Below are 24,366 nucleotides of genomic sequence, written 5' to 3' on the forward strand. Positions count from 1 at the left end.
AAACAAACAAACAGGCTTTGCTATGGCATCTCAAATGGGGCACCCAAAATCTGAGACTCTCAAGTCACTTTGGAAAGCTTTAGCCTAATTATTTTCTCACAGATGAGTTTTATCCCTTTAACAAAATAGAAATCTCACAGAGAGGAGGCCTATTAGTAGAAGATGTGAAGACGAGGCAGCCTGGTTTGGGGAGCAGGGTAGTTCCCAGCATGCCCTGGCTCAGGTGCAGCTACTCTCATGATCATTTGGGGGGAGCAGAGCCCTGTAGCTATAGCAGTAGAGCTATCCTACTAGTGGGATTTTAGGAGACATTTCTCTGCTTCCTCTCATCGCAAGTCCTGGGCATCAGTCATGTTTCAGGGGCTTCACATCCACGCATCCCCCCTTTCAGGGTACGCCAGGGTTCTTCTGCATGGCCAACATCCAGACGGGGACACACTGCTCAGGGAAGCCCTCTTGCCTCTCCTGCTGCAGGATGATGAGTCCGCTTTTCTCAACAAGACTCCGAAGGATGCTCAGGTCTCGGATCACGCTGCTGTCCAATGGGTCCAGGATACAGCCTTCCCGGGCCACGTTGTCCTTGAGAATGACAACGCCATTATCCTTCAAGCCATTTTGACACCGGATAAGAAACTCCAAGAGATCTTTATCTGTCAGGTATCCTATAGGTGAAGAGACAGAAATGGGTTGTGGTTCACCATTCCAGTGCATCTGATTGGACTCATCTCAGCTGGGGCTTGACTTCATCAGCTTATTTATACTCCACTTATTTGAGGCAAACTAACTAACAGAAGTGTTTCTCAGGGTGAGAGCAGGAGACTGGGACTCATAGGACACCGGGTTTTCTTCCTTATACCAGCACTCTTTTGCTGGCATAAGCTGCATCTACACTAGGAAGGTTTGGTATAGCAATGCCACCAAACCTTTTCTAATGTAGACTAGGCCTTACACTCTCAGATGTTGTGTCTTGGGAGCAGGCCATTGGGTCAACATGCCATTGGAGGTGTTTTTAAAGAGTTAATCGTTCACATGCAAGGGTGCACCAAATGCACTGAAATCACCCAACCATCAAATCTATGAGATGATCTGAAACAGGTCACTTCCCATTCCATAAACATGAATCAATGTGATTAAACCTATTTCATTTTGTTTCATTTAGCAAAACTTTTCATTAAAACGCTCACAGTCATGTCATGTTCCTATTTAGAATGAAGTTGATCTAGATTCCCTGCCCCATGAGCCACTTTGTTCTCCCTACAGCTTTAATTTCTTAACTTTGCTCAGATTTGGGATGGGACATGGTAGCTAGCATGTTAATGTCCCAGGCTTGTGCTTTTGATTTGGCCCTAAGCAGTTAAGGACACCCTTGAATTTGCCATTTTCTTGTTGCACTCAGCTGCCAGCAGGGGCACTTGAAGCTGGACGATCCAAAGAGTTTGGACAACCTTACTGCCTCTTTATTTCACACACAGCAGGTATTTGAGAAGCCTGACACCCTGTCCTCTTTCCTGGCAAGCACGGTTCACTCCACAGCATTGGCAGGTAAGATAATAACACAGTCACTTGTGTTATAGGTACAGCTGATAGAGCCATCTATACTTAAGTTAGCCTAAGAGTTTCCATTATAAGACCCTGTTTTCAGTTGCTTCTAACTTTGCCAAACTTAACCATTTGGGTTAAAATATTCCATGTCATGTGTCTGCCACAGAGTGAATTTTTTTTAAGTTTCTGCAAAAATGGTTCAGCCATTTCCAAAACCAAGTTTAGGGAAAAATCTGATGTTTTTCCCATGTTTAAAAAATGTGTACAAATGTTTTGTTACACAGCTCTAATGCCCCCATGCTGTGAACCAGAGTCACAGGGGTTGTTTTTTTTTTTAATAAATTCACAGAGATTCCAAAGCCACAAGGGACCATTGTGGTCATCTAGTCTGACCTTCAGTATAACACAGGCCAGAGACCTTCCCCAAAATAATTCCTAGAGCAGATCCATTAGAAAAAACACCCAATTCTGATGTAAAAATGATCAGTGATGGAGAATCCACCATGACTCTTGGTAAAGCCACACTGCTGCACTGACCAGGAATCAAACTCAGCTCAATGGGTTGGAAGGTAGCTATACACTCAACTATACCACCACCTGAACTGGCCCCTTTAATGGAATTCAGACCATAGCATGAGCCCCTTTAAGGGAGAGGGCCTCAGTCCTGTGACTGAATAGGTGTGCCCTGGCTAGGGCTGATTACAGGGCAGGGTAGCACCTGGGGTCAGAAGACATAAGGAGGCTTGAGAGCCAGGAAGGAGAGAGAGGCCAGAAGTAGGGAATCCTGGGTGGTGGGAACTCCAGAGCCCCAGGGAGTGCTCCTGTGGCCATTGTCCTGTATAAGGGGCAGGGAACTGGGAGAGAACAGAGGATGAAGGAAGCCAAGGGCCTGCAGAGCAGTAGTGGGGACTTACCTGCAATCTCTGTGAGTGCTGGGGTGAAGGAAGGCCTAGAGGGCCCTGTGGTTTCAGTCCCATACACAGAGCAAGGAAAGAACCCAGATGGGGTGTGAGCCCTTCCCTAACCCCAGGGTGGCTGCTGTTTGCATTGTTGCTTTGTTTGTGTCTTTGAACTCCATTAGGGGATGATAGGGACAAACCCAGGAACCCTCCCCTTGAAGGAAGACTGGGGACTGAGGGAGAAGTAAGTGACAAAAGGCGGCAGAGCCAGAGGTATCTGGAGTTACAATATGGGTCTTTGCTATATGCCTTTGAGACATGTATAATGATAAATTACTCCATGACAAGGGTGTTCTCAGCCCAAGGGAGTGTTGGAGTAGGGTGACCAGATAGCAAGTGTGAAAAACCGGGACAGGTGTGGGAAGTAATAAGTGCCTATATAAGAGAAAGCCCCAAATATCGGGACTGTCCCTATAAAATTGGGACATCTGGTCACCCTAGTTGGGAGGGAAACTGAGGCCAGGTGTCTGCGGGGCACCTTCCTTCCTTGCGAGGGCGCTTGAGGAGGGCCTAGCCTAATACCACCGGGAACGTGAAATCTGGCAGCTAAATTCTTTGCAGAGTTCATCTGCACTGAACCTGCTCCATCCTCGACCTGTCCCCCTCACTCCTCCCCTCAGCTGATCCGCCTCCTAAGTAAACCCACAGACACACACATTGTGGAACTAACGTGACATTTTCTACAATCCCATTGTTCACTCTGCAGGAGTATTCTGACAGCTAAATCTTAACAGTAGATTTAAGCACACATTTAATCTCTGCAAAACACGATGTGTTTTAACAAAGGCAATACAGGCATGGTTGAGTTCTGACCATCTAAAGGATTGAATCATATGGGGAAAATGTATTCCCTTCCCTGACCCTGTGTCTGTCTGGTATATTTTGATTGTAAGCTCTTCAGGGCAGAAAACATCTAATGCACTGTGTTTGTACAGCACCTAGCACAATGGAGCTCCATTTTGCTTGTCCTTAGGCACTACCATAATAAACATGATGACCAGACTATGATGTGCCATACCAACAGTGACTGAGCATGCTCCTTTCCAAGGCTGCAGAGGTGCAACAGTATTTTCCTGCAGTTGCTCCTCCTGGCAGCTGGGGACTGCTATGGTGCACTAGAACTGAAAACAAGGAAATTGTATCTCTTATCAAATATCAGGGGGGAGCCATGTTAGTCTGTATCCACAAAAACAAGGAGTCCGGGGGCTCCTTAAAAGATATGGAGTGAAATGCATCAGATGAAGTGGGTTCTAGCCCATGAAAGCTTATGCCCAAATGAATCTGTTAGTCTTTAAGGTGCCACCGCACTCCTTGTTTTTGTATCTTCTGTGTTCTCAATGCCACACCTGTGCCAGTGCCTATGCCCAGGCAATCTTAATTCAGGCATTTCCTAACTTTTGAGTACCTGACTTTGCAACCTCAACATTCTTTGAACATGTATTTTAATGCAATATATGGATGGTTCATTAAATATATAAACGGTGAACTAACCTGAAACCCACTGTATCCAGATGACATCATATTTTTGGGGGGCTGGAGTGAATTCCTGGAGGCTGTAGCAATAGTACATCTTTACTCTGTCCTTCTTGCCCTGTAAATAGTTCTGGGCCTCAGCCAGGAAATTTTCCATCATATCCACTAGTTCCACGCTCTTGAAAACTGGCAAGAGGACATGCTTAGTGACCCGTCCAATCCCAGAACCGCAGTCGAGGGCATGCTCTGTGCCAGCTTTTCCAGGACCCTGTGGAATACAAGAAAACCATTTAAAAGCCAGAAATAGCACCACCAGGAGGATCGCTGGATCACTCAATTAGTCCATCAAATCCACTTTCTTGCCTCCATCATAATTTTATACTTGACACTGAAAAGGAAACGCTGCATTGTGCACATAGTTGGTTTTGCAGTGCTGTACAGAATTTGATGGTAGTGTCAGCACAGATGGAAATTCTCCCCTGTCCCCTGCTGCAATCAGCTTACAGTCTAATGTATGAGCTCTGACTAAGCTTAACATGCAAACCCAAAAATATCATTACCAGACAGAAAATTATCCAGATGATTAACTCTGTGATCCCCAGTGGCAGGGAGTTTCACAGGTGGCCTGCATTTACTGGTCATTAACTTCATGGCATGCCTTTTTGGTTTTGGTCAGTGGGACAGGGTCTTGTACTAAACTCTTAACTTGAATGGCTCTGTCAAGTTCCCCTGTGGGGGCTTGTCTACATTATAGCACTTTATCATGTTCAGGCATGATTGGGAAGAATCAAGTTAGCTAACAAGATTGGCCACAAATGACCATCAACAGGATATTTACAGTGTTGTGGTAGCTGTGTCAGTCCCAGGATATTAGAGAAACAAGGTGGATGAGGTAATATCTTTTATTGGACCAATTTCTGCTGGTGAAAGAGACATGCTTTCAAGTCCTGTGTAGCTCAAAAGCTTGTCTTTTTCACCAACCAAAGATGGTCCAATAAAATATATTACCTCATCCACCTTGTCCATCAACAGGATAGTGCCATGTCTCCCTCCAGTCGCTACGCCCCTGCCTTGGGAAAAATCACCCAACCTGTCTGTGCTCAGTTTACCCATCTGTAGGTAACCATATTTGCATACAGCCTAGAAATGCTGGAAGGCCTAATTAAGGAATGTTTAAGTGACATGTCCCTGACAATAGACTAGAACTTGGGACCTCCTAAATCCCAGCCCTGTGCTCATTCCTACAAAGCAGGGTGTCTTTTGCTTGGCACAATGGTGAACATAATGCTTTCACAAGTCCTTAGTCTTCCTAAAACATTCACCCATTTCATAAAGTCCTTGCAAGTTCAGGTCTCAGCTATTCACACCTACCCATCCACCAAAACCAACCCGTCACAAAACCAACCCACCCCATGGTCCTCTGAAGACAACTAAATCTTAACAGTAGATTTAAGCATACATTTAATCTACTGTTATAAATCATACGGTGTGTTTAAACAAAGGCAATACAGGCATGGTTGAGTTCTGACCACCCAAAGGATTGAATCATATGGGGAAAATGTATTCCCCCCCACAAGGTACATAGAATTCAAAAATGGACAAATTGATTTTGCTGAACATTTTTTAAAAAACATCATCTCTGTACAGAGATTGGACATGATCAATCTCAGCACCACAGGTATGTGTATGAGAAAGTAACAATGAGCTGCTGAAAAAGGATGTTTCTAATAGATGTGTTTCTTGCTTAATTATAGCAGCAGCTTCTATTCTAGCTATACATGGGCTCTTAAGAACCTGCTGTTTTGCTGTAAAATGGGAATTTTAGCAGTGTGCAGGCATTAACTGTGAGACTGGAACTCCTCCAACCTAATTTGTCTTTAAAGAAAACACATTGGAGACAAATGTAAACACCTTCTCCCCTCTCCTATGTAAGTCAGTGTTGAAATGAAAGCTAAGGGCCAAGGTCATCCCTGCTGTAACTCCATACCTTTCAAAAAAAGATACATCAAGGAAGGATTTGGCTCTATCTGCTTATTAAACAACCTCCTTCAACAAGACTAAGAATAAATCATGTCAGAGGCTTGTATATCATCACTTCTTGGGCCCCCTTTCAATGATTAATTCAGCAGATTATTACGGTCAAAGGACAGTCCCAAGGACGACATCATGGCTATAAATATACCATAAATATGCTGTGCATCTAGTTACATGAGGTAGCTGTAGAATAAACACAGAGGCCTGGAAAGATCTCAGCCACTCACTCTACTGGTCCTGCTTTGTCCATTTCTGAAGATTAATCTGACCTTACTTGCAAGAGTGTGTGTCTGCCCTGCACGAGATAAACCCAAAATTTTCCACAGGAAAAATCCCTGTTTTCCAACCAGTTCTATCATAGCTTTTTACTGATGCATTCATCAGAACAGATCTAATCTTTCATAGATTCATAGAAGATTAGGGTTGGAAGAGACCGCAGGAGGTCATTTAGTCCAACCCCCTGCTCAAAGCAGGACCAAGACCAACTAAACCATCCCAGCCAGGGCTTTGTCAAGTTGGGCCTTAAAAACCTCAAAAGATGGAGATTCCACCACTTCCCTAGGTAACCCATTCCAGTGCTTCGCCACCCTCCTAGTGAAATAGTGTTTCCTAATATTCAACCTAGACCTCCCCCACTGCAACTTGAGATCATTGCTCCTTGTTCTGTCATCTGCCACCACTGAGAACAGCCTAGCTCCATTCTCTTTGGAACCCCCCTTCAGGTAGCTAAAGGCTGCTATCAAATCCCCCCCTCACTCTTCTCTTCTGCAGACTAAATAAACCCAGTTCCCTCAGCCTTTCCTCATAAGTCATGTGCCCCAGCCCCCTAATCATTTTTGTTGCCTTCCACTGGACTCTCTCCAATTTGTCCACTCCTTTCTGTAGTGGGGGGCTCAAAAACTGGACGCCATACTCCAGATATGGCATCACCAGTGCCGAATAGAGGGGAATAATCACTTCCCTCAATCTGCTGGCCATGCTCCTAGTAATGCAGCCCAATATGTTGTTAGTTTTCTTGGCAACAAGGGCACACTGTTGACTCATATCCAGCTTCTCGTCCACTGTAATCCCCAGGCCCTATTCTGCCAGACTGCCACTTAGCCAGTCGGTCCCCAGCCTGTAAGGACTTGCTAATAGGCCACATGGAAATTCACATCAGAGAAGCCAGGGTCACAAAACTCCTTCCTTAGGCTGCCTCTTATCTCGGGTTCCTTGTAAGGGCACTGTCTCATCCTCTGTAAATGTATCTACTAATTTACATACTATTAGATATTGTCCATGCACCTAGTGTACAGCATGTAAATGAACATGTCAAATGTTCTTTGGCTAATTAAGAATGTTCTTGGCCTGTGGAGAATGCCTGATCCATGAACTCTTCACTAGCCAAAGAACATTAGTCATTATTCATTTTTGGCTTCTCAGTGCAATATCAAAAACCAAAACATTCTGATTGAAAATGGCACCACACTGCCTCCTGGGAGTTGTGGTTTGGGTACCTTATGCTCCCATTGTCTGTTAGGCAGAGCTGTCTGGCCAGACTTCATCTCTCACGATGCACCATGGCCAGGAGCTCCCTATGAGGCACCCGCTTCCCTCAGCAAGAGGGGAGAAAGTGGTGTATCATGGAAGATGTAGTCGCACCTGGAAGGCCCACCTATAGGGGAGAATGTGAGCGTGAACCACCCCTGAACTACAGTTCCCATGAGCCATTGCAGCTCCATTTTTAATCAAAATATTTTGCTTTTCAACTGAAATGATCTGAATTTCAGGTGCCCTGTATTTTAATGAAAAATCAAAATTTTCCCACAGAGAGCAGACACTTTTTTGCAAAAAAAAACAAAAAACAAAACAAACAAACAAAAAAAACCCTTACTTGAGTTGAAAACCCAATTTTCCATTGTCAAACAGTTTTGCCAGACAGGCTTTTGATCAGCCTTGCTTTAGGATTGTTTGAATGGAAAACACTCTACTGGTTGGTTCCCTCATTCCATCTCGTCCCCTAAGCTGCTATCCTGTAGGAGATGTACATATTCAAGAGCTCTGGCAAGTAGCAGAATGAGGTGCTCATGGAGCTTCCTAGGGTCATGGCAGTATAAAATTAGTCTCTCTGGGGCACTGCCCTAGTGGGGCTCTGGACTCTTGCCATACCCAGTTACCACCATGGGGTTACTCCAGTACAAGCCACACCCTCTTAGTCCTTGTTGTGGGTCCTGCCCTTGTGGGCCCTGCTTGGTTGATGGGTAGGGGAGAAAGCAAAGATGTAGGTTCAACACAAAACAAGCCCCTCCTGAGATCAATGAAAAGCAGAAATGGTGGAGGCACCGCCTTACTTCAGAGGTGCCTGGGTAGCCGCCTCAGCCTTTACCTATCGGGTTTGCCCCTGAAGTTCACTGGGCTCCTTGCAGAGCTGGGGGCGTTTCTGGAGTGAAGATTCTTCCTGCTGTTTCAGGAGCTACTCCAGCCGCTCCCTTCTCAGGGCTTCCCCCTTGCAGATTGCAGCTTCCTCCTTTTTAAAGCTTTCCTGCTTCCCATGCATGATTGACAGGGTTACCTTAGTGCACAGAGCTTCCCAAGCCCCTTCTCTGTTAGTGCAGAGCTTATACAGCCCATCACAGGCAGCCATGGCAGAGGCTCATGGCGTCGCTGCTCAAGGCTTTGGAGGAGTGGAAAGGAATGCAGAGAAGGGCAGTGGCAGAAAAGGGATTGGAACACAGGAACTTCTCCATTACTGCTTCCTGTCTCAGAGGGAAAGCTGCAGGTGAGGAGGGAGGCACTAGAGTTGGTTGAAAAAAAAATTATTTTTCCACAAAAAAAATCATAAAGTTTGTATTTTTAAAAAAATTTGCAATGCAAATTTGTTGACAAACACAAAATTAAAAAGGGAAAATAATTCACTAATCAAAAAATATTTTTGATAAAAATTTTCAGTGTTCAGACACCAAAAACTTTACTGAGAATTGAAAACTTTTATGGCAAAATATTCAATTTCCATTTTGTCATCTAACAACTGGAAAACTTCAACCCAAATGAAAATTGTTCACACACACACAAAAATCATTTTGGTCAAAAAGCCAATGTTAGTCAAAAAACATTCTGATGACAAGACTTTAGTCAGCTCTAGGAGTAATGGGATGCAGAGAGAAGGCAGAGGATTGGGCCATGAGTGTATTTGGGTTTGGATTCACTATACACCGAGTACAAGGCCAAACTGTTTGGCATTCATTGGATAATAAAATAATGACCATGCCCTATCCTTCAGTGTTCAGATCCAACAAATGAGCCAATAACATCGTGTGGTGATTAGTGGCCATCCCTCCCTGTCAGTCTCAGAGAGAGGCCATGCCCACTCATTATGTTGTACCTATACATGCAATGCTCAATAAGAGAATTAGCAGTCTCAGGGCTCTGGCCCTCGGGCAGGGCAGAGAAGTAAGCAAAAGCAGGTCATCCAGCCTTAGATGGGTAGGCGGTCAACCCAGGGGTGGGACAACTGCAGGGGGACCCAGACCCACCCTACTCCACTCAGCCCAGGGCCCTGACAGTGGCGGAGGGTTCCGCCACTGGGTGAGTAGCGATTCCATTGTAACACGCTGACCTAGACTCTGGCAACACAACCAGACTCTGGTGTCACTGGGCTACTTCCTACTACCCCTCCTGAGTGTACCTCCATCTCCTGGGGTTCCTCTGTCCCCCCAGGGTACAAGTACAGTGGTAGTCCCAGTAGCTCCTCCAGGTACTGGTCAGTCAACAGTTCCAGCACCTCTTCTGGGTCCTCAGCACTGTAGAGCTCCAACTCAGGTGCAGGGCTCAGCATCAGGCAAGAAACATCTGCTTCCTTCTCCAGCTCTTGCATAACTAAGCAGCAGGGCCTGCCTTTTAAACTTCCTGTCCTGCCCCTCTGGTTCTGGTCGGGGGTGTGGCTTGCCTGGCTCCATCCACCAGTGGTGGAGAGTGGTTTCTCCCCAACACTCTCAGAGGGAGGCCACGACCCCTCACTACACATGGTAATGGGCATCTTATAAATATCTGTGAGAAACGTGAAGATACAAAAATCCCTATTAGAACCTCTTGTCCCCATCCTGCAAAGGGCTGCTTGTGTCTACAGAACATTTTCTAGCACCTTGTCCATTCTAATTTCAAAAGTCCAAGCAACAAAGCTTCCACTACTTCCCTTGGGAAGTTATTACACAGCCTAATACTGTCAGAAAGACTTTTCTGATATTCAGCCTATATGTTCCCATTCTTATTTTCATCCCATTATCTCCATGTTATACCCTATGTACCTTGCTAAATAATCCCTCTCTCTTAGCAAGTCTCCCTTTAGTCATCACTTGGTCAAGCTTATTTCTTTTAAGCAGTTTTACTTTATCCTCATATACCCTTTCTTCCAAACCACCCTGATAATTCTTACCAGCACTGTTTGAATACTGTTTATTGGTTATATTATTTGATGAAGTGCAGGGCACCTTACTGACTAATGAACTCATTGTATATTTTCTTCTATTACCCAACCAATGGTAGTTTTGTTCCTCTTCTCTGAACTCACTTCATTTTGTCAATATTTTGCTGGTAACCAACTGTCCAGAAGTCAGTGCAATATTCCAGCTGCATTAGCACCAGAGCTATACAAAAAGAATTATTATCTCTTTACCCCATTACATTATGCCTTCATATAAGCAGACTGAAATGTAGATTTTTTTTTTCAGTCGTATCATCTTGTAAATTCATCTGTAATTTATTGGCCGCTTTCCCCATAGGTCTCTCTTGGTATTACTGTCTCCCAGATTTCACCCTCCCATTAAATATGAGTCTCTTGGTTTATTTTTATCCACCTGTATTAGCGCATTTTGTACATTTTATTTTGTCTCACTTCTTTACTTCGTGTACTTCGTGTCAGTGTGTTGTGGCCAGGATCCCCATTGACACAGCAGCAGGCCTTCTGCTGCTGCTAGGGCCCCGGGCTGGGATGCAGTGGAATGGGTGGGCCTGCGTCCCCCCTGCCACACTCCTCGTGGGTGGCAGTCCCCCCCTCTCCCTGGTCGCTCAAAGCCAGGAGCCTGGGATTTGCTGTTGAACTATTTGCTCAGTCCCTGTCTGAGGGCCTGAGCCTGTGACTATTTGTTTGCTGCCAGCCCTGGCCCAGGGCCGGGGCTTATATTGTACTGCTTGCTCAGTCCCTGCCGGAAGGTCTGAGCCATAGACTGGGTATTCCCCAACCCAGCAGAGAGGGTGTAGCAAGGTGGTGTGGTGCCCCACCACCCCGCAGAGGGACGAGCCCTGGCCGAGTCCCCTTACAATGCCCATAACAATGGACCAGCTCAGTGAACGGCGGGACTTTCCGTTCCTCCCTGGCACAGCTGGACTTCAAATGCAGGGGTTCTTGGCTCCCAGGTCTGTAAGCAGTAAACTGGAGTGCACGGCCTCTCAGCCAAAGTATGATGCTACCTTCAGTGAAAAGCAGCAGAGACTTTAAAATACAAGGGACTTGTTAGTCATCAGATTTTATGCGGATCAGAGATGGAGCAAACCCACTGCAACACCACCCAGAATGAGAAGACTGAAATGAAAAATTATTTTGCTACTCTCGATCGCAATTTTATGATCATTGGTTAGACACTTATTTAATATGAAGGAGCACAACTAACTCTATAAGTGCAGCATGGTCTAGTGGATTGGGCAGTGGTGTGGGAGTCAGGAGACTTGGGTTTGACTTCTGGTACTGATCTCCTCTGTGACCTTGGGCAAATCGCTTCCTCCCATCCCTTGCCTCTTTAGGGAAGGGAGTATTTCTTATTGTGTGTTTGTACAGCACCTAACACCCTGAGGTCCTGATCTGTTTTGGGACCTCTAGGTGCTAGTGAACTACTACTAATAATTAATTATTAATTATTATTATTACTAATACATATTTACCAGTTCAGGCAATTCTATTGCACTGACATATTCCCCCAGTAGTTTCTATTGGATACAATATTCTTCCTCAATTCCTGCCCTACATTGCTATGTAGTGTTGTTCTGTGTTGTTAAACTACCACCACTTTCCATCCCAATATATTTAAACCTGATAAAGGAACATACTACTTTATAGAAAGCCTAATTAACTCATGGATCTCATTGCCCCAAGATATCACTGAGGCCGAAAGCTTAGCAGGTTGCACAAACGTTTAAGACATTGGTATGGATAATGAACACATCCCCAGCGAGGTGCTTTGGAAAATCCCCCATGACACCCATCTGCATCTTTAGGCACCTACATATCTTTAAAAATCTGGCCCTAAGTGACTGAGGTTAGGAAAAAAAATTCTCTATGGGCAGCTTATTCCATGTTTGCCTAATAGAGGGTGGGATGCGGCACACCCCTATCCCAATCAGGAAATCGCTAACGAGCTCCTCTGGGCTCAACCAGTACTAAATAGGTGCACCTGCAGAGCCTATGCCATGTGTAGGAAATGAGCTTAAAAGGGAGAGTCTGTCACAGGAAAGTGTGGTAACCAGAGGAAGGCAGCTGGGCCTCAGAGGCAGCAATGCTTGCAACAGAGCTGCTAGGAGGAAGATGGCTTGCAAACCTCTGCCACACGCAAGGGCCCTCCAGACCAGGTACAAGCCAACTACAACAGGGAGAGGTTGGAGATAAGCCCTGACCTAGGGTTTAACTACTTCACCTTCATTGACAAGCCAGACCTCTATAGACTCATAGACTTTAAAGTCAGAACGGACCATCATGATCATCTAGTCTGGCCTCCTACACATTGCAGGCCACAGAACCTTACCCATACACTCCTGTAACAGACTCCTAACCTCTGGCTGAGTTACCGAAGTCCTTAAATCATGGTTTAAAGATCTCAAATTACAGAGAATCCACCATTTACACTAGTTTAAACCTGCAAGTAGCCGTGCCCCATGCTGGAGAGACTCTTTTGAACGACTCGGAAAGCAAGTGCCCCGTAATTGGAAAGACTTTTAAGAGGGAAGGGTCTCTGAAAAAGCCCTGGACCTAAAAAGGCCCAACCTATCATGTGAGATGTCTCACAACTTCTTCAGAAACATTTAGAAACAGGCTCTGAGAGAGGCAGGGTAGTGGGCTAGCTGGAATATTAGTCTGATTTGGTATATCATGTCCTACTTTACAGAACGGACCATGTCTGACCTTGTAGCATTTACACAGGTGAAACTCCTACTGAAGCCAGTGAGACTTTTGCCTATGTACGGCCCCAATCCTACAAATAGAACCACCCCATAACCTCTGTGGAACTCTGGGGTTCTGTGCAAGTGCTTGGGTCCACCTGCATGGCGTGTTTTGCAGGATCAGGCCCTAAGAGCTGAAGAAGGACTGGGCATGATGCATGTGAATTATGAGACATGAGCCCTGCTTCTTGCCAAAGATTGGAGCGGACGACTTACCCCAATAAACTTCCTAAGAAATTCCCTGGAGGATTCAATGTCTGTACTGGACAGCTCGATGTAGTCTCCCATCATGCCCTCTTCTGTCGCTGGCACCTCCCGGTAGAAATGTTTGGCTCTGGCATAGAACTGCATCTCACCGTTGATCACTTCGCTCGTTAAAGCATAAAGTTTCACTGCAAACAGAAAGTGTATTATTATTTATTTATAATGGGATACTCCATGGTCTGATTGGGTGTCTTATTGGTGTGTGTGTGCACGCATGTAAAATATTTGAATGTGGAAATAAACCAACAATTTGCAAAATTCTCTTCCTAATTAAAAGGATGATTAATTCTGGACTGGCTCTGGCAAGGTGCTGAGATCCATCAACTCGCATTAAAGTCAAGGGGAACTGAGGCCGCTCAGCACCTTCCAGGGTCAGGGCCCATTTGTGTAAATACATCCCTACCTTCCCAGACGGCTCCATGTTAATTCAAAATTGTAGATTTCAAACTTGAGAGCAAACACACATGCAAATTAGACCCATAGAGGCTGTTTGCTACACAGCAAAACCGTGGGTCGCATTAACAGTTGTGCAGTGCCACTTTTTAGACTATGGGTATGTCTACATGGCAATCAGAGGGATAACTGCACACACATGGACCTACCTGAGCTAGCTTTGCTCGAGCTAGCTTGAATAGCAATAGCATTGAAGTCCCAACAGTATGAGCCAGTTGCTCAAGTACAGCCCGTGCTGCTGCGGTTTCACTTCTATTGTTGTTTGAGCTGCTTCGATCAAAGCTAGCTTGGGTATGGCTCCATGTGCTGCAGTCACACCTCTGATTGCAGTGTACAGGTACCCCGAGATGAAGCTAATTGGTTTGTACAGTCCAAGGCCCAGCACCCTGTGTAGTTGATTATAAGCGTGCAAAGTCTGTGCCAAGCAGGAGTAAAATGGTCCCACCGGTGTGACTGAGTGAAGAATTCTATGACTTTCTGTAATATTTTCTTCCTGCTTGGCACCGGTGTTGGGGTTAATTGCACAGTCCGGCCCTAAATAAGGTGCAAGGTGGTAGCGCATCAATCCCTAAATTTTCATCTGCCACAGATCAAAAAGGAGGAGGGATGTGTAATTGATGAGGGTGACACAATAGGTGCTAGAGTTTGGAGTTTGTATTTTCATTGTTTAGTTTTTAAATGTTTGGGCTCTATATTACTCTATTACTACCACATGGTCTGCTGGTAACCAAGAATAGTAGCTTTGCAGCTGTCTAAGAAATATGAATTCTCAACTTGATATTTGATACTTTTCCCTTTTTCTTTCCTTAACTGAGATCTGTGCTAAATGTTCTGGGCTTTTCGTACTTACCCTTTCTGAGTATTTGTAGGAGCTTACAATCTAAATAAAAGACAAAAGACAACAGACAGATACAGACAGATAGGTATATGAGGAAACAATGAGATAACATTGGTCAGCATGCGAGAAAGTGGTCTCTGCCTAAGCATTGTCAAGTTTTTTTTTTTGTAGGCATCAATGCAAAGGAGAGTTTTGAGGAGGGCTTTGAAGGCGGATAATGTAGCTTTTTCTTGCATGAAAAAGAGCTGTTCCCAAACATTCCTGTGAATGAAGACCCAATCACATGACTGCCTTTGAATAGCAAGTAACAAGGAGGTAGGGATGAATCTAATGCTGGTACAGAATTGGAACAAATACTCGTGAGCAGTTTGCAGTATGTGGCCAGGCCTACTATAGGTCGTGCATCTCCAATACATGTGCAGCACTGGAAGTGAGCAAGTGCCAAATGTCCGTCTGGTTAGGTACCTTCAGCCACAGTGTAAACACAGATTTCCCTGTAGACTAAATAAATAAAATGAGGGAAAAGGAATGCAGTTTATGTAGCTTGCAACTGTTATGACTTTGTCTTCCGTGTACTGCACCTTTAAATTTCTAAGGAGTCATTGATTATAATTATTGCCTGGGCTTTGAACAGGCAAGTGAGACTGCACTGTGGAGGACCAGAGTAGACCACAACTCACGAATGAGCATGGACTGTGTTTACTGAAGGCAAGGAGCCCAGTGGGGAATAAGTGTGTGCTTGCCCATCCTGAGCACCAGAATGACATCCTGGAGGCAAATGAGGGAGGGGCAAAGGAAGCAAAATAGGGAATAATTACCACCAAATTACCACCACTCTGAGCAAAATAGTGCTCTTGGGTTACATATAAGCAGCATGCCAGGGATATCCTTTATCCAACAAAAGCAGCATTACCAGCCCTTCTTGTCATCACCTGCTTAAGCTGACTGCCGAGCGGATACTATTAAAGCTTTAATCCATTACACATTTATGTTATGCCTGAGAAATTTATACCACAAGTGAGTGCTGAGCCCAGCAAGGGTCAAACCCAGGTTTGACACACTCCACTGGTTATTTTCCATATTCCAAAGAAACATTTCACTAAAGGAAGAAAAATCAAGGGAGTGGCAGTGGATCCCCTGCAAATCTTGACCATGGTGATTGTCAGACCCTGGGAAATAGAAGGATCCACTGGCTGTCATCCATTGCTGCAGGGACTGTTGCCCTTCTACTCCTGTATCCCCTTTCTCTGTATACTGCAGCCACTGCTGATGAGGCTAGCGGAACTGAGCCCCAGGATACTCGCTTTAGAAGATCTCACTTAAGAGATTCCATTGAGGATTTCTAGAACAATTTTATTGGGCTTATCAACAGACGGAGTTTCATATTCTGATGGATGGAAAGGAGAGGAATGAACATGCAGCTTGTGCTTCAGGGCTGAGGTTTGTGTGCAAGGGGCAGCACATATTACTGTTCAGAGCAGTAACACTCAAAGTGTGACCCCAATGAAAGGGATCACATGGGAGTGACATGCTGCTCAGGATCTCAGATCTTTGGAGTCTGGCCCTGAATTTCTCATGGACCCTCAGCTACACACCACCCTCTGGCTTCCCCTCTCTACGGTCACCACATCCCAGAGGGGCGCAGTTCATGGTTTTGCCCACTCATCAAGCCAACCAGGGATCGTGTCAGATACATTCATGTCATGACTCCCATTGCAGCTAAACAGGAGAGAGACCAAATCTGACAATACCCACTGAGACCACAATAGAAGACTCAGACATAGATGTCGACATAAACTTCTGAGCCAAAAATGGCACTAAAAACTGTTCATTTCGATGTGGAAGCGTTCTCTGCAAAGAAGGCTGAAATGCTATCTGACATGAAAACAGATATTATGTGCTTGCAAGAGACACATGGCAAGGCAACAGCACCAAATACTCCTGGCATGCATATAGCTGCAAACATCAAAAGCAACACTTATGGCGGCACAATACTTTTACGTGACAAAAGACTGGTGGAAAAACACTGCTGTGAAGCACCATGGTACAAAAGCACTTATCATGGCAGCAATTTCTGTTTACAAACCACCAAGTGAACAGTTTGCATGGCCAACTGACCTTCCACTGCTGTAAAACCATGTCTTGTCCCAGCCGATTTCAACAGTCACATCATCTTGGGATTCCCCAACAAAGGGGAAGAAGTTGAGAAGGGGGTGGCAACTAACAAGTTGACCTTGCTCTATGACTTCAAGGACAAATGTGCCTTCCAAAGCACTGGATGGAACAAGGGGTACAATCCTGATCTAGCTTTTGTGACCCCTGAAAATGCCGGCAACTTCAGAAGGGAGGTTATGGCAATGATAGACCAGCACAAATGGCAATAGAGGCTGCAGTGCAACCCAAAAACAAAGTACCTGCCAAGATTCTACTTCAGAAAAGCTTCCTGGGAAAGCTTCACCTTTGAACTAATGTATCCATCTGTAGTACCACTCTGATACATGAGCACTATGGCGAACTTCTCTCCCTGGTGTGAAAGTGTGCCAAAAGTACATCCCTAAGTGACGTTGGAGACTACATACACCTGGGCTTTCAGAACAGGCAAGCCAACAATATAAGAGAGATTCAGAATTGTTTGACCTGAATCCATTCAGTGAAGAAACCAGTGAGCTTATGAGAGAGATTGGAAATGAGCAGCACAACCACTGAAGGGAGCTGATTGAAATGATAGCAAAAAAGAATGGGCCACCATTCGCAAGCTGAACCCCGATGCACAACAACCAAAGTGCGTTGCCGTAGTCTCTCCCAACCAAGCTACACACCAACTCATCCCAACTCACAAACCAGCCCACAAAGCAAAGTATAAAACTAAACAATCAAGCAGGAACTTTGCTAACTCCTCAGACAACAAAGTCCACAATGAGCAGCAGCCATGAAAACCCTGGAAAGGCAGCTAGTCTCGATGATATAGCTAATGAATCATTGCTACACTTTGGGACGAGAGCACAGAAGTGGCTATTTCACTTCTTTGTCGCTATGCAAGTGTTAACGCAGACACCCATGCTGTGGAGTCAGGCCAAAGGGGTTGCACTACTGAAACCACATAAAGACCCTAACCCTGCAAAGAGTTATTGCCCAATATCCTTACTCTGCTCAACCTACAAACTATATGAGCAGATGATAATGGTTAGAATAGCTCTCATAGAGAAAGAGCAGCTGGCTGATGCCCAGGCTGGTTTCCAACCAGGATATTTATGCTGTGGCCAAGTTGCAAACCTACCTCAATACATTGAAAATGGCTTCAAAACCTGCAAAATTACAGAGGCTGTATTTGTTGATCTGTCAACTGCATATCACACTGTGAACCATCATGCACGGCTGTTGAAATTGGAAAGAAGAGCCAGATAGTCCTGGTCACCTCTTCCCTGCTCAAAAATCGACATTTCTTTGCCAAAATGGATGGTCATAAAAGTTGATGGCTAGCACAATGGGAGGGATTGCCCCAAGGTTCAGTGCTATCACCCTTGCTGTTTAATGTCCACCCAAATGACCAACCAGAATTCCCTGACATGCAAAGATTAATTCAGGCAGATGATCTTTGCATAACTTCCCAGGTGGAAAGATTTGATGACACTAAGCGCATTTTAACCGACTCCCTGAGTGTACCTGAAAAATACTGCTGTACTTGGTTCCTGAATGCTAAGCCTAGCAAGACACAAGTGTGCACCTTCCACCTAAAACACCACCAGGCCAAGCAAAACTCCAGATATCATGGGATGATACAATCCTTGAGCACTCTGGATCTCTGGAGTACCCTGTGGTCACATTGGACAGAATGCTGACGTTCAAAGAGCACAAGAAGCTGAAAAAGTGAGCTCCAGGAATTGTGCACTCCAGAAACTGGCCAACACAAACAGGACCCCAAAATACTCTGAGCAACCAGTGTTGCCCTGTGTTACTCAGCTGTGGAGTACTGTGCCCAGAATGGTCACACTTGAGCCATGTGCACAGAATTGAAACGGAACTCAGTCTTGTACGATTGTCACATGGACCTTGAAACCAACTCCTACACTGTTGTATACTGTCTCACTGGGATTCCACTGCCATCAGTGAGATGGGATGCCTTCAGTAAAAAGGAGAGACAAAAACAGGTGCATGACCCAAGACACTCACTGTGTGGGTACATTCCCTCACCCAAGAGGCTGAATTCCAGGAAGAGCTTTGCCTTTGAAAATCCCTTACCCCAAAAAAACACCATGGAAGGCTGCAGAGTAACAAAATGTCAGGAAATGCCAGTAACCTTGGAGAACCTGGTTTCTTCAGGACCCAAGCACTGATGTAGAACAAAAACACTGGTGTATGCTAAACCAAGCAAGAGCAGGGGGGCAAAGAGTGGTGACAATATGACCAAGAGGAAGTGAGGAATGACCCCAAATGTGAATGTGGAGAGCCTAGGCAAACATTTGAATACTCCCTGATGTGATGTCCACTGTCGATATCCTATATTCCCAATGAACTATTCCAGATAAAAGGACAATACCAGTTCTTGGGTGCAGTTTTGGAGTGACAAGCTTTGATGATGATCAAACCAACCACAGCTCCTTTCATGTTAGTCCTCCCCTTCTGTGCATGTAGGGAAGGTCATAACCTACAATTTGATCAGGCTGATTGCTATGGAACAATTGATTAGAAGTGAATGAGGAAGTGTATTTACTGATCCAATGTTTTATTGCAGTGTAGCTGTAAAATGGGATCTAGCATCCAGGCCAGGATCCCAGGCCCCTTAGCCTCAGAGATGTGAAGGGCTGTAGCTGTTTTTCATGTGTAGAGTTTTTAGAGGTAAATAGCTTTCCTAGTCATATAGCTACTTTTGGGGTGTGAGAAATGTTTCGAATGAAGTAGCATTTTTCTATACATTCTTGGTCTCCAAGTTGAAGCTGCTGGCAAGGATTCCAAGCAGCGATGGTTATGAAGTACTCACTAGAAAGCAGACTGAGATCAGAAATTCATTTTGTAAAGGTCACTGAACAGTTTATCAGACGTTAGTGATTTGTAGTCAGTACCAACATGGTCTGGATGCAAAGTGGTGGCCAAGAGATGAATTCCAAGTCTGTGAGCTAGACCAATGAACGTTTACCTAAACTCTTTGCCGTTGCAAAGTCCAAATTGTCACTCCTATTCTTTTCTTAGGTATCAATTTAGGAGTTTCTTTCCCAAACTTCTGAAGGGCCCTTGCTCTGGTCAAAGAAATGGTAGCAACCTAGTGTTGGAGGCATTCCTGCTCTCAGACATAATATCTCATATTTCTTAGCTGTGGAGTTCACTCATCTAAAATTTTGTGATGGGAACAGAAGTTTGCATTTGTGAGCCTGTCTTTGTGACTCAAACCGATTTCTGTGAGACAGTGAACCAGTTCAGTTGTGTCCATTCAGCTGAGCCCCCACTTTAAAATGCATCATGTGGCCAATGCTTGGTGCATCAGTTTTAAACACACATTTGAGAACCCCGGGTGAATTTCACCCCTGTATAGCAGACTGGCACAAGACTAGGGGCCACTTAAGCCCTTTTTTGTCCAAAGGTAAAGTTCATCCCCAAAGAACCAATTTTACATAGAGACCTGGGGCTCATGGTCCAGAATATTTAGCCCTACAAACTGACAGCATTTTGTTTTCTTTGCAGTGGATCACACTTCCTCAGCACCAGGGGTGCTGGAGCAATTTGTATAGTGGGAGTACTGAGAGCCATTGAACCAAGCTGTAAACTCTGTATATGATGGAAACCACTTCAAGCCAGGGGGTGCTGCAGCACCCCTAGTTCCAGCACCTATGCTCAGCATTAAGGCCCCGATCCAGCAAAACACTTAAGTATTTTCATAAATGTAAGTATCTGAGTAGTTCCATTGAAGTCCACAGGTCTGCTCATGTGCTTAACGTTATACACTCACTTAAGTGCATTCTTAAATTGGGGCCTAAATTCACTCCCATAATGTATTTATACAAAGAAACAAAGTGCTATTTTTGGCTGGAAAAATGGCATGCTGATTTCTTGTAAATTGGCTAGACACTGAATATGCTCAGCTCACATGTAACACTAGGGTGAGATTCTATGCTGCACCTCTCTGAGGTCCAGAACAGGACATATAGCCCAGGGTGAATGATGGTTAACTTTAAACCAGCTTTGCACCTTCCTGACCCTAGGCTGCTCTAACCTTGAAATGGGACTACTTGTGCAAAGCTAGGTGCATGCTTAAGGCCTTGCTAAATCAGGGGCTTCGTCATGTTGTGTAATATTGAGGTTAAAGAAGAGAGACCTGGATCTAACCACAGATGCTGTGACTCAGATTAGATGTTTTACATGGGGTGCTATGTTCTCCATGGAACTGAACTTGAAACAGTAATACTATCCTGGCTTTTGGAGCTGCCACATGCTTCCCAGCCCACCACTCATCTCCTTGCTCAGAGACACAGCAGAAAGAGTTGCTAAATTGGACAAACCGACAGTAAATTGACAAATTGGAAAGGGGTTAGAAAAGAGCTACAAGAATGATTCAGGGACTAGGAAAGCTGCTTTACAGTGAAAAACAAAGGGAGCTCCATCTATTTAGCATAACTAAAGCCTGGTCTACACTGGGCGGGGGGGGGCGGGAATCGATCTAAGATACGCAACTTCAGCTACGAGAATAGCGTAGCTGAAGTCGACGTATCTTAGATCGACTTAGAATCACTTACTTCGCGTCCTCGTGGTGCGGGATTGACGGTCGCCGCTCCCCCGTCAACTCTGCTTCCGCCTCTCGCTGTGGTGGAGTTCTGGAGTCGACGGTAGAGCGATCAGGGATCCGGCGGGTAGTGTAGGCATGGCCTAAGAGGTGATTTGGTCAGTCTGCAGATATATTTGTGGGGAGAAGATACCTGATGGCAGAGAGCTCTTCAGCTTAGCAGACAAAGGGATAACCAACCCAACAGCTGGACGCTGACGCTAGACAACCAGCTAGACACGAGACACGATACTGGAAACAAGGCACAATTTTTTTTTTAACAGTGAGGGTAATTAATCATTGGAACAACTTACCTAGGGACTGGGTGGATTCTCCCATCACTTGATAACTTTAAATCAAGAGGTTGCCCTTCTAAAATATATGTTGTAGAAGTTATGGGCTTGATGCAGGAATCACTGTGTGAAACCCTGTGGCCTCTGCTATACAGGAACTCAAACTAGATGATATAATGATACCTTGAAGCCTTAAAATCTAAGAGTCTATTCATAGTTATTTTGGACAACTAAACAGTCAGAAATTTGGCTGAGTTTCTAATACCTTGCACTTATTTTCAGAACAAAGGGAAGGACTAGCATTGTAATGGACTTTTAGGAATTATGTAAGGCTATAACTAAGAAGATCTTTCTTTTTTATTGAGATTCCCCACAACATTCTTACCCATTCCCTCTCATCCTCTCAGAATGACTAGGGTGAAGTGAATTTATCTTCTATGGGACACTTCAGATGGTTGCACATTTTGTTTGTCTGTTTAGCAGCTCTATAAAAATAGTGCAAAACACAGAACTACCTCCACTCTCTAAGAGACCTATAAATGCCTTGATCTTTAACAGAATTCCCCCTGGTGTCAATGGCAGGTGCACATGTTCAGCAAAGGTGATCTGTTGCCTGTAAATGTGGAGGAAGCCCTCAAGAACAAATGCCCTGCCAATAAGATAAACAAGATGTGACCTGAAAGGTTCTTTCTATCTCTAACTGATGTGATTCTAACATTAAGCATAGCCTGCAGTATGCAGCTGGCAAAGTGACCATCTTAAAATAATACAGTCCTAAGTCAAAACCTGGCTTCTTCTTGATTGTCATCAGGACAATTGTGGCTTTTTGGAATTGGAGTAGGACATCCCAAACCTTACATATTCGGGGCCAGACATTTCAGTAGAGCTCAGATCCTATTTCAGCACTATTTCCTAAAAAAGTAGCTCAGCACTTAGCATTCAGTAGCTCCTGTCGAAATCTGGCCATAAATTAACCCTTCCTTCCAGAAGTACTTTGAAACTAAATAAATAATTGGATTGAGTGAATTGTGGGAAAGATTTAGGATAACAAACTCTTGATAACAGACCCACCCAGCATTGTTTCGCAAGCACCTTTCCACTCTGCAAAGCAAGACTTGGATCAAAGATATGGACATCTGGAAAGATAACAAATATGGACATTTGACAGCCAGAAAGCAAAGCATGTCTGCTCCAGTTTTTTCTCTCTCTCTCTCTCTCTCTCTCTCTCTCTCTTTCGCACTCACACACAATGCAGCTTCTCATCCTTAAACTCACAACACATTTTTTATTTTAACTGTAAATGGAAAAAAAATAGCATTAACTGCATCTGCAAGCAAAGTAGATCTCATCTGCCAATCCATCTATTTCTGTGGTGCTTATCATTGTGGCACCAAGATACAATAAACTGTGATGCCAGATCAGTGGTAGCTGAAGGATAGAACAGACTGGCTTGTATAGCACCTTATTGTCTGTGCTAGGGCTTAGCAGAGCTATTTATCATTATTATCAATTTATTTGTATTCTGGTAGCTTGCACAATGCACTAGGCACTGTCCACAGACAGACACACACAGAGAACTCACCGAGGGGAAGCCGCTCCAGAAGGTAGAGGTAACTCTGAAAGAAATCACTTCGTATGGCCTTGTGCAGGATAAAAGACATGCTGTGCCGACAGAGCTCCTCGTCCGTCTTGCGCCAGCGTGACTTAAAGGCTAAATGGGCTCCCTTATCATCCATGGTGATGATGGTTTATGGGCTGTTTGGGGGGGGGTGGGTGGGAATTGCTTGGATTGTGGTCTGAGCAGTACCTGTTGTTTCCAAGAGGCTGAGAGTGTCATTTAAACTGGGGCAGTCCTCTGTCATTCTATATTGGAGGGAGGGGGAATGTCTGGGAATGGAGCCGGGGAAAGTGCTGGCTCTTAGCACTTGCTCAGAATAATCTCTCCCGTGTCACCCTCCTAACCTAGCAGCTGCTGGAAAGTTCTAAAAACCCAAACTGGGATATTGCTTAGCCAGGGTAAAAGTATATGTGCTCCCAGAGGGATAGCTCTAATTTGATTAGTTTTTAAAATCTCTTTAGCTTCTACTTCAAAGGACCATGGCTGTTGTGCAGGGCTCCCTCTCCCTCTTTGGCATATTGGAGGGTGATTTTTGTTTTTCAGGCGCTGGGTCGTCTCCAAGCCATGTTTGCTATTCATTCCCCTGGGAAGCCAGGTCTTCTCGGCAAGGCACAAAGTGGGTAGAGTGCAACTGACTCTGGGAGAGGCAGTGTGGTCTAGTGGATAGCGTCCTGGGATTGCCTTGAGACTCTTCATGGGGTTTTTGTCTATTTTTGGCCCCACATTGGATGGTGTCCCAGAGACCTATATAGCAGGACAGCAGTTTTACTGCCTTGGAGAGACGTTGGGTAGGATCATTGTGCAGCTGATAAAAGAAGCTACTTAATAGCTCAGAGCTCACTGTTCTGAACTGATACATCTCTTTACGCCTCTCTGGCTTGGCAATGTCCATTTGTGCAGCAATATAATGGTACCTCCAGGTTTCAGCCAGGCTTAGTCCAGGCTTGGAATGGCAT

At 44.8% G+C, this 24,366-nt stretch overlaps 1 protein-coding gene across 1 annotated transcript; it reads right to left on the bottom strand.

Annotated features, from left to right (window-relative positions):
• Positions 1-387: 387 nt before the first annotated feature.
• Positions 388-23,528, bottom strand: NTMT2 (N-terminal Xaa-Pro-Lys N-methyltransferase 2). The gene is made up of 4 exons (XM_074962174.1): positions 23,375-23,528; positions 13,410-13,585; positions 3,993-4,242; positions 388-662 (listed from the first exon to the last, which is right to left on the bottom strand). The coding sequence occupies exons 1-4, from the start codon at positions 23,526-23,528 to the stop codon at positions 388-390; spliced, it is 855 nt and encodes a 284-aa protein (XP_074818275.1).
• Positions 23,529-24,366: the final 838 nt, after the last annotated feature.

Source organism: Natator depressus, chromosome 8 (genome assembly GCF_965152275.1).
Source record: "Natator depressus isolate rNatDep1 chromosome 8, rNatDep2.hap1, whole genome shotgun sequence".
NCBI classification, from domain to species: domain Eukaryota; kingdom Metazoa; phylum Chordata; order Testudines; family Cheloniidae; genus Natator; species Natator depressus.